The sequence below is a fragment of the Ruditapes philippinarum genome, unplaced genomic scaffold (assembly GCF_026571515.1).
Source record: "Ruditapes philippinarum isolate M1 unplaced genomic scaffold, ASM2657151v2 ctg10643_1_1_1_1, whole genome shotgun sequence".
Lineage (NCBI taxonomy): Eukaryota > Metazoa > Mollusca > Bivalvia > Venerida > Veneridae > Ruditapes > Ruditapes philippinarum.
This window is the reverse complement of record NW_026854919.1, coordinates 1-11,466: the sequence shown is the minus strand read 5'-3', so window position 1 is coordinate 11,466 and position 11,466 is coordinate 1. Positions and strand designations below refer to the sequence as shown.

Below are 11,466 nucleotides of genomic sequence, written 5' to 3'. Positions count from 1 at the left end.
CTTAATATAATCCTTCTTCTTAATCGGCTTTAGAAATGGTTGAATGGTCAATAAACTCTTCATGTAATATGATTTGTTTGTAATTATTGAATAATATATAACAACGGGCAAAACGAGTTCATTAAACGGCCATAAAAGTAGTTATGTTGTTTTTGTCTGGTATCAATCTAGTTATTTGAAAATGACACCAATATAAACAGTATCAAAGGTACGGAAACGTATAGCGACCACCCCTACATGTTAGTTAAAACAGAATTTTTGAATATATATTTAAAGATATTATATACCTAACCAATTTTTACAAACTAACTTGATCTGAAATATTTATCTAGTAATATCTACAGCCCCTGCATGTTGGTAAAAGCAGAATTTAAGACAATATATTTAACACACGATATTTATTTGACCAATATTTACATTGACATTTGATCTTGAATATATATCATTTACTGAATCTGCTGTAAATATTGCTGGATTCAAATTTATGTGACATTTTTCCGTTCATATATATGTATTAGTTTTATATATTGAGGTTTTTTATTCGCATACCTCTATCATTTTAAAATATAATGTAACATATTTTACAATTTATATTTGACAATGAGGATAGAAAAATCTCGCACAATAGAAAGCTTTTTAAAAATTATATATGAAACATTTGATTGAGGTTTTTTGTATTCCAAATATTAAAGGCCCTGTCACACTAGAATGCGCTTTCACTGCGTTTGCACGGCGTTGTTAAATTTAACAAAGCGCAGCGAGATCGCAATAAAAAATGTGATATTGTTGATGTCATGAAGACTTCACGGCGTATTCACGGCGTCCTCACGGCGATCATGGCGATGCTACGGAGCTTCTATGGCGTTTTAGTTGGCGATGCTACTTAGTTTACTATGCGATGCCACTACGATGTTACGGCGATGCTGTGGCGATGTTTGCGATTTTACTGCGCTCACCTTGGCGTTCTGAATTTTCTTTGGACGCCGAGAGAACGCCGTCCTAGTGTGACAGGGGTTTTAGGCATGTTTAAATAATTGTGCTTCAGATAGTGTTACAAAGTAAAGATTATATAAAAAAGACAAACTTCGTTAGTTGTTAATAAGCATAAAATTAGCTGGTGAAGTAGTACCTGATGTAAATTAGTTATCATATAAACCATGATATTTTTGTAAGATATATAATATTTAGAGCTTAAAACGATAACTTCCGACACATTTACCATTTTAAATGTATGTACATAGGATGGTACATGATAAATATTGTATAAAAAGCATATTCGACCAGTTGATGTTATTATAGGGCCATAGATCCCAAAGCTTAAGCGATACTTCGTCTTATATGATGTGTAAAGGAAGCAATTAAATCAAGTTATATTGTAAATCATATATAATACGTATTTTTTGTAATCTATCGTACGTTTTTATCTTATAATGCAAGATAAACATCTTTTAACTTTTACAAAATGAAAAAATAAAACACTTACATCTTTTTAAATATGTAATTCTTTCCTCAAATCATATTTGAATATAACAAACATACTATAAAACTGTAAAAAGTCATTTGATATGTATCATATAGGGATGGTCGCTATACGTTTCCGTACAAAGGGACCGCGTTATTTGATAAAATGATACTTATGTTAAAATTGGCCATATTTGATACTTGAACACTAATTTGTATACATATTGCGGTTGTGATTTTAATTCCACCTATTCTAGAAATGTAAATACTCTGATATGTATTTCGTATTTAAGATTGGGTTTAGGCTATAATCAATTGAAAATTTATTATTGCAACGTTACATGTAAGGTGAAAGATCTTAACAAACATATACAAACAAGACTTTCTAAAACGACACCCTAAATTTAAGGGCCGGAGGCTTTGTGACAAGTGGCAAGTGCGACATTAATAACATTCCTGCGTCTTCCTTTGTGAATTTGTTTAGCCAAAATTATATTTTCCAGTTTCGACCTAAATTGTTCTGGTGCGCCAACCCCCCCCCCCCCCCCAAAAAAAAAGATGTTTCTGATAAAATGTAAATATTTCTTTTCAACTATCCCATCATACACCAAACAACAAAAAATATATCGTATACATCTAATATTGTAATATGGATAAAATAAGATACGCATTTAATCGAATATAAAGTATTATTATTCTTATAATGCTTATTTAAAGAATAACGTCGATGGGGGATCAAAATGTCCAAACCTTTTTAAATTTTGTTTTTAGTTCGTTGATGTTGTTGCTGCACCAGATAATGAATATTTATATAACACATTTGCGCAACAACAAATAAGACAAGAAAATAATGTTTCTAGACGTCTATAGTACGCTTTCTTTATTGAATAATGAGCAACATTTTAATATATATTAAGTACTATCATGGCCTCATGATCGTATCGTTATGTACAATAATGTTCTCGTTCTGGCCCTTAAAACGTAGCTCGCTTATAATATTCTAAATCGTTCAAAATTAATATTATACAGTTAATTTAGCTCATGTAAGTGTCTCGTTTTATTTGATAAAATCATCGTACGTAACGTTTCAGGACTTAGTTATTACCATCCTAAGTTCTTACGACAAAAGAAAGGAAAGGAACAATTAAAATATCAGGTTATAAAATCAAGCAGAATCGCTGAACAGGATAGATTATAGAGCAAACGATACACTCAGGATATTGGCAATTAAATATCAGTAAAGAAAATGTTGACCAAATCCTTAATCACCAGCAGTTTATATTGTTGAAATAACTCGAACTTTTCAGTCTTTTGCCTCAGTTTGAACTGTAAAGATGAATTTTCTAGCGGCTCTTTGTCTTGTTGGACTTACTGTGAGCGTGCACGGATTTTCCGTGCAAAATCAGTTTCATGATGTAATAGAAGGTATGATATCATGTTTAAAGTCTGTGGACATGTTTTATATGACAAACATTTTCTTTAAATATTTTATGAACTAGGGGCATCTTCACAAATGTTTGCCTTATGCTAGTTACAGATAAAGACATTAAAAAAAAGGTTAAATCAATTAAGTCATTATTTTACTTTTTAAACAGATGCCGTTAAAATCATAGTTTTATTTTATTGATTTATTTCTCTTTTTTTTCGTGATTTTATTTCTTCAGGTTTAAAGACGGACGAAGAAGTTGCTGATGTCGAGCACAAGGGACACTGTGCATGTAATAAACATGGCTGTTGGTGTCATGCTGTGGATGCCGGTGTAAAAGGTATGTAGTAATGTTTAAATATTGCGGAGGATTAATTCGAATTGGAAAATGTCTCTGGTACACCCAATATAAAGCCCGTCTCATACAGAATACGGTTGGATACGGTATACTCGGTTATACACGGATTGACTGGTACGAGTATATATTTAGCTCCAACCGTGCCTCGGGATGTGTTATAACGAGTGTAGCACGAGTATGTACGAATAAAGCACGGACATACTTGGTCAAGCAAGGTTTGAACACGATTTGCATACGAATACATACGACTGTTGTACGGTTCCAAGTACGGTGTAGTACGGTCTGGTGCGAATAAACACGACTTTTACTCAATTTATACGACTTTCACAGGGTTTATATAGTATCCATTGTTCGAGTTATGCTCAAATTATCACACGTTTGTTTATGTTTTGATATAAATTGACACATTTCCATGATTTGGCTTCATAAATGTTCGGACTTTCAACGAAGCAACACCTATATATGTGAATATATATGTGAATATTGGTTATATAAAGCAATGCCAGACGCAACAGATGATAAGATAATGGAATTAGAAATCATGATGAGACTGATAGACATTGGTGGGTCCCCAAGCTCACTAGGCTCGGCAGGGTCTTCCTTATCACACACTATCTACCTAAACTGGATGCATTCCAGTGTGATGCAGCAAATACTGTGGGTAGATCTAGCAGTTGATGGTGTCAGCAGGTAGTTGTGGTTCTTGCTAGGTGGTAGTATCATATACTATAACTATTCTAAGCGACCTCACAGCTAAAATAATAAGTCAGTGAGCGCAGCCGTAAAAAATGTTTTTGCTTTTGCATATAAAAAACAATATAACAATTAACTCTGAAACAACACGAGGTATTAACAAAAACTTTGTAGGTAGATAGATCTCATTGAGTAGAAGTGCAGTGCAAAAGAATCGTAACTCTTCCTTGCCTAATTTTAGAGTTATTGCCCTTTTTTCATTTTTACACTCTGATCCTGTCCGGGACATAACTCTTAAACTATATGAGAATAACACAATGTAAAGAACCGTTAGTTTGCCTAGCCTAATTTTGGAGTTATTGTCCTTTGTTCATTTTTACACTTTGAACTTGGTCCGGGACATAACTCTGAAAGCACAAGAGGTATCAACAAGGAACTTTGTAGGTAGATCGATTTCATTGAGAAGATGTGCTTTGCATGCAAAAGAACAGTTACTCTGCCATGGTTGTGTCCTATGTTCATTTTTACACCGCGAGCTTTGTCCGGGACATCACTCTGAAACTACAAGAGATATCAACAAGAAGTAGTTTCTCTGTGTCCAAAACCTGTTTGGGGAGCATCACCCGGTTCAACCGGTACTTCTTTGTATTTTAAATGTGTTACCCTATGCCCCCTTTGAACCTCAGTAAAAACTCAACTGATATATTGCAGGTGTAAATAAACTCAACTGTAATATATCAATCGAGTTTTTTCCTCTATCACACAAATGAAAAAAAAAACTGTACTGTTTTATATCAATACAGTTTGGATGTGTACCAGGTATAATGGGTTAGAAAGAACAAAGAAAAAGCTCAAAGCTCAAATTCTAATAATGCTAATAAAGTTATTGCCGAAATCGACAACAACTTTGTAATGAAATGTTTTAGCTTACATTTTTACCTCGGATAAAGGTGCTTTTAATAAACTGTATGTAAATTATAATATAGGAGGTCAGAATTCATAAGAAATAATGTAAAATGTACCGACAGCTAAAATTGTAAATAACACTTTATTGTTATTTTTAGTACAAGCGGTGTTCTCAGTGGTGGAAACCCGACAACAATCGACACAGACACTTATTGCTGGAACGTTTTTCGTCGGTACCAAGTCCATTGAGAAACAATTTCCAGGTTTGTATAAATATAATATTATAAAAGTTTTCTTTTACATAGGGTGTAATGTATTTCTTTTTGGTTCTATTATCATTCTACAACTTTAATATTATGATCTCATCTCATATTTGTCTGTGTATTCTAATTAAATCAATCTTTTTACATATATTATCTAGCAAATAAACATGTATTGTAAAAAAAATATCTTAATTTTATTTGCTAAATAAATACTTTTTGGATACAAAACGTTTTGCATCAACAAGCTTCCATTTTCTCTTATGAGGTCAAATGAAGTTTTGTTTTACGCAAATTGCACATAACTTTGAAATAACGTACTAGTATCCAGTTAAATTTTCCTAAAATCCAGACGCTTTGTAAAAAATGTCTTTCAAGCGATTTTACCAATCTCTTATTGGTCTATTAAATAATTCGTGTAAATGTCTAGGATTTCAAGAGTAAGACAATATATTAAATTGGCGTGTTTTAGTACGGATCATATTTGTTATCCAATGCAACTTAACGTACTGTTTTTTTTGTTTTTTTTTGTTTTTTTTTTATCTCAAAACCGCAAATTCAGAATATCCTGTCAATGTTCCTGTTCATTGCTTTAGCTCTAAATTGAATCTGATACCCATCAAATGTTTACTATTTTTTTAAGTCGATCAATTCGAAGACTTTTGTGAGGACTTTGATAAAAAGAGGTTCTGCTTCCGTGTCGACATCAGCGACAAAGGTCAAAAGGGCGGACTGATGAAGGGATGCTTGCGAATGTCACGCCCAAAAAAAGTTGACATGGGCTGCTTCAACCTTCCATTGTTGACGTCATCAGAATCCATAGATTCGGATGAAGAATACAATATGGACATTCCACAACAGCTCGGTAAATATATTTATCCTGTCACTTTTATCAATTTCGGCCCGATAACAAGGTGCCGTATATTTTTACTGATCTACGGCACTTGATCACGTGGTATGCATGTTTGCCGGACTACTTTTCAAGAAAAAATATAAAAACTGTCGTTAAATATTCTGTGTGTAGAATAACGAATTTTGGAAATGTTGATAAAACTTTGTTTGTTTATTTTATTTCACTCTATAATTTTTCAAGCGAAATAAAAATTATTAAAAGTGAAATAAATGTAAAACTTAACTCGTTTTCGACAATAAAATAGCGTACTTGATCTGATTGTTTTGCACGTGCTGTTTGGCGCTACATTGTGACGTCACGTAAACAATACTTTAAACGTCTGTACAGCGTTAACGACTGAATAAAAGATATTGGTGTTCGAATTCATTTTCTTAGTTAGACCATTTTCTTTCATTCTAGATAGTTTTCACAACATAATTCGACAAAAAATTGTATTTATTTATCACATTTTTCAAACAAAATGGCGCCCTTAATGTGAAAATACGCAGGGAGATAATAAGAACGGCAAGTGCATTGTTGTAGAATAATGCACACTTCGGGCCTTTTTTGTTTATATAGAAACATTTCCGATACTGTGAATAAAGGTAGTTTGCCTAATAAATTTCTTTAAAAAACGGTGACAGGATAAATAGAATAATAGATTGGTGCCGTGGATGGAGAAAGTTTATCTGGCTCTGCTCCGGAATTTATTGGGTTCGCCTGAGGCTCACCCAATAAATTCCTCCGCCTCGCCAGATAAACTTTCTCCATCCACGGCACCAACCATTCTCTATATACAATGTGAAAGTTTTTTTATTTATGATAACATATAATACAGAATCTGGTGTTAAACTTTACTTTATCTCAGAATTCATCGAATTTAGACAATGCTTCTTTTAACTTTTATGTGACACGTGCAAGTACAAGTACATAATATCAGACTATCTTTCTTATATGATGTATTAAGTTTTTTTATGAAATAAAACAATAATAAACACCCATTGTTAAATGTACTTCTTCAAAACATTTTCAATGTGATGACAAAAAAAATGTTAACAATTTTGTCGACCTTTTAAATGACCATTATTTAACGTGGTATATTTCGAAAAACAAAATCATCCTTTGTATCAAGGAGATGGCATATTTTATCTATTTTGTGTCGTTTTGAGGCACATACAATACACAATATAAATTATATTCCAGCTGATGCTATAGATTCCAGACGTAAGTGTATGTGTTGTCCTCATGGATGTGCTTGTCAGGGAAATGACGATGGATACAACGGTAATTCAAATGCTATCACCCTACTTAATTTGTCGATTCATCTTTTAAGAGTCGTTTCTTTTAAGAGTGCCTGTAACATAATTAATTTTGTAGAGATATTCATAGCAAAGTAACTAAAAAAATACTTCCTATTTTCTGTGAATAAGAGATTTTTTGTCTCCCCCACCCACTTCCGTTTTTATTGCATTTGTGAAATACGGCATAACCTTCAGGCTTAGTAAATGAGTGAGATTATTGGCGGGACCAAAATTCACAACATACGCAAAAATAGTGAAAGTGAAATTTGTAATTTTGAACGTTGGTTCCAACAGGTTTAATTCAAATATGACCTTGGTACCAATGATGAAATGCGATACACTTTCCTACTGTACAGTCAAACATTATTTTGATTTCTTCTCAATTAATACACTTTTAGTTCTGTAAAAGGGGCAAAGCTGTGTTTACAAATGAATGTAATGTTTATCATCTGACGGAAATATTGTAGAAAATGTCCCGATTGTCATGAATGAAACAAAACGTAAAAAAATGGTACATTTCCTTATAAACAACATACTACTTTAATTTTATTAAATCAATTAAATCAATCTTTTTAGTTATAAAGAGGTATTTTCTGTTTTACAGTTGTCGTGGTATTGAGTGTAAATGAATGTAATCATCATGACAAGCGTCATACAATTATTGAAGGACTGTTCCGGGTAGGCAACGTGTCCTTTGAGAAGGAATTCCATGGTATGTATTATGTCAGACACTTAAACATAACATTGGTACATGTACATGTTTAATATCTAAGTTTTGTTGATATGTTCTTCGTAGCAGAAAGAAGACAACTGGGTTATTTTCTGTTTATGCACTGCGCTTTGTTTTGTCGCCATTTTTGTGAATGTACATTGACTCTGTTTGAGTTGACTCCTTGTCATTACAAAAGTTAAAAATTATTAAGCACCAACACTGTACATTTTCGTTTCCTTCAGTACAAATTCTTGTAGGCACTGGGAGAAATTTCGATGACATTTGTCGATTCTTTAATGCACGAGTAATATTGATTTTGTAAATTGTTTGGTGTGATCTTTGTTGGACAATTTCGGTTTTATCTTATCAAAGCAGTTTGTCAATTCAAACTGAAAAATGATTAATTTATTTTGAATGTCTTCATCTTCAGATAATGAGCTCAAGAGTTTCTGTAAGTATGTTGAAAGAAAGTCATTCTGCTTCTCAATCAAAATATACAAGGGATGTGGTTGCCATATTAGAGGGCATATAGCTCTGAGATCGCCAAAAATGGTAGATTTAGGCTATTTCAACCTTCCTATGGTGACGTCATCAACTGAGGATGACGACGATGCTTCCGAAAGTGACGACGTTTTTTCAAGCGATGATCATGTTGATGATGACAGTCTGTTGTTCGTCTAGGTTATAAAATACTGTTGATAGTATTTATTGTAGTCTAGTTTAAAAAGGTACCTAGTCAATAAGACACCTATGTTATGTTTATATATGTAATAAATATAACATCCATTGTTCGTGTTAATTATTACAGAGGAGACAAACTCTGTTATGACCTAAACTTTAAGTATTTAATGATAATTTGTACTTTATGACACAATCTACTAGAGATGTTTTACTTATAAAATATAATATAATATCCTCAAGCGTTTTCGTGTGTCTTGTAAAATTATGTTCAATTTTTTCTGTGTCTAAGGTTACTGTAAATTTATTGAGCAATTACATTAAGAGCGTAGGTGTTGAGTATTTACTAATAGTCTGTATTCTATTTATGTTGTGAATATTTGCGAATATGATGATTCATCTCGAACTCTTGAAATACAATTTGCTTTTATGAAAATTTCATAATTTGACGGAATGAAACAATATGGTGGTTCGCATTTTCGTAATGTTTCAAGCTGCACAGCACCGTCGAGTCTTCATGTCCTGGAAGAGTTAGCAAAACAAAGGCTTTAATACCAAACAAGTTGTTTGTAAATACACTAGTTATTATTTGACACAACTGAAATATTTTTGTCAATTGAAAACAAATGTATGTGCATTCAGTCTTTGATGACTTAAACCCATCTGCAATAAAGCAAATTTGTTGTTATTGACAAAATAAAGCTTTTTGCGGCAGAAATAATGAAATGTTTAAAACGGGGCACAACTGAGTCATGACAAAGCAAGTTAAAAACTAAAGAACTCAAACCATTCTCCCCTTTATTCCTCGTATTCAACTCACAGAGACATTATCAATTAAAAAAAGGCAAAACAAAACAAACAAAAAACAAAAAAAACAAGTATCTATTAAAAAAAATACTCGGCCGAACTAAAACTGGTTTACATGTATTTGAGAAAAAATTGAAAAAGAATCATAAATATTATAATGTTGAGCAAATTGTTGAATTTTACGTCTAAATTTTTGAAATATTAAAATCATGTGCATATTTTGGCAAATACACGTATTTGAATAGAAACATAATCTTAAGTCTGAAGTAAATCCTTTAACAATTTTTCGTCTCAGTTCATTTTTAACATCATGTTATTCTTTTATTGCTATTATTGTTTTAATCATTGTCGTTTAAGTTATTGAAGTTGGTTCCAATCGAAATTTTAATTGAAAGTTTATAAATGACAACGTGTTGTTAATACGAAATACCAGAATCAATAGATTTGCAACACATTTGGAAATAACGAAAAAAAAAACTAAAATCCGAAAAAGAACCGAAAGAGAGTCTTCTTAAAAGAGTCGGTTAGTTTGACTTCCCCTGAAAACATTGCAAATGGGCAAGGGTTCCATAGGAAGGTGACTGTTGCCCAACAAAATGAGTCGGTTAGAGTGACCTCTCCTGATACACTGCAAATGGCGTAAGGGTTCAAAAGGAAGGTGACTGTTCAATCGCAACTACTCGGCCCTTTCCGTCAGTCTTCGGATAAGGACCTCGAACACAATAGTATGAATACACAGAACGGATGCGGTATTTCGGTCTAACCTACGCTAAGAAACTAAACATGTAAACAAATAATTTAATGCTGCATGGGAGTTGTTGACACGTTTATTTCCAATATATGTAGTAAAAGTCCACCTGAAATAAGTGAATTCATAGGTACAAAAGCAAACAATACATTATTTATATGTTTATTATTATAGTTGTAGAAACCGAAAGTACAAAAATCCAACCTGTTGACATTTAGTCGGATTTGTTTAAAATTGAACATTAGTGGGCATATTTAAATTACAAATTGTTGTCAGACATATTTTCAAGCAAAAGAGTACCGGAACAGACATTAGAGGTCAAATATATACATTCGTTTTACATTATCTCTGTTTCTGTTTACATCTGAAACCACGGGGTAGAACTACTTTCAATCCGTATTGTTTCCGAGGTTATTATAGATAATAGCCGAGGCAGTTCCGAATGGGTGACTGTTGTGCTAAAAAAGTCGGTTAGAGTGACCTCCCCTGAAAACATTGCAAATGGCGTAAGGATTCAAAGGAAGGTTACTGTTGCCCTTAAAAAAGAGTCCATAAAAGTGATCTCCCCTGATAACATTGCAAATGGCGTAAGGGTTCAAAAGGGAGGTTACTGTTGCGTTGAAAAAGAGTAGGTTAGAGTGAACTCCCCTGAAAATACTACAAATGGCATAAGGGTTTAAAAGGGATATAACTGTTGTGATAAAAGGAAAGTCGGTAAGAATTACCTTCCTTGGTTTGTACAAATTTATTTTAGTTCGATTGTGTTGGAAGCTGTACGCTTATTGAAATACTCTCGAATCCGTTCCTGGAACCAACCAGTACTAAGAAATGAATGTAAAGTTTCTTGCTTAAGAAACAACGGCTTGCCCCTGACAGTGCTTGAACCCACGGTCAGCAATCTTTAGATTACTAGTCCGACACGTTAACCACTTGGCAACGCCGCCACTCGCCGCCTTGATAACATTGCAAATGGCGTAAGGGTTCAAAAGAACTTGCATGAAGTTTTAACAATTTTTTTATTTTGTATCTGCTCCTAAATAAGATTTTATTTCTCCTAATTAAGATTTTAAAATCTGGACCAATTTCCTTTGTTAATTTTAGAGATTTTCGAACATGCGACCACATACATATATCGAGGACATGTTTGAAAGAAAGTGACCGTGCGACCACATACACGCATCACAAGATTCCCCTTCTCTTACTGAAAGGGACAAAGATGCCCTT

General features: G+C 33.1%; 1 protein-coding gene across 1 annotated transcript; it reads left to right on the top strand.

Annotated features, from left to right (window-relative positions):
• Positions 1 to 2,727: 2,727 nt before the first annotated feature.
• Positions 2,728 to 8,796, top strand: LOC132741513 (uncharacterized). The gene is made up of 7 exons (XM_060729700.1): positions 2,728 to 2,886; positions 3,126 to 3,227; positions 5,003 to 5,107; positions 5,748 to 5,969; positions 7,200 to 7,280; positions 7,902 to 8,009; positions 8,440 to 8,796. The coding sequence occupies exons 1-7, from the start codon at positions 2,796 to 2,798 to the stop codon at positions 8,688 to 8,690; spliced, it is 960 nt and encodes a 319-aa protein (XP_060585683.1). The 5' UTR covers positions 2,728 to 2,795; the 3' UTR covers positions 8,691 to 8,796.
• The last annotated feature ends 2,670 nt before the right edge of the window (positions 8,797 to 11,466 follow it).

Excerpts from the sequence above, each read along its gene's own strand:
- LOC132741513 (XM_060729700.1), top strand. The coding sequence starts at position 2,796 with ATGAATTTTCTAGCGGCTCTTTGTCTTGTTGGACTTACTGTGAGCGTG. Across the intron at positions 5,970-7,199 it reads GGACATTCCACAACAGCTCG|CTGATGCTATAGATTCCAGA; the intron begins GTAAATATATTT and ends ATTATATTCCAG. Across the intron at positions 8,010-8,439 it reads CTTTGAGAAGGAATTCCATG|ATAATGAGCTCAAGAGTTTC; the intron begins GTATGTATTATG and ends CTTCATCTTCAG.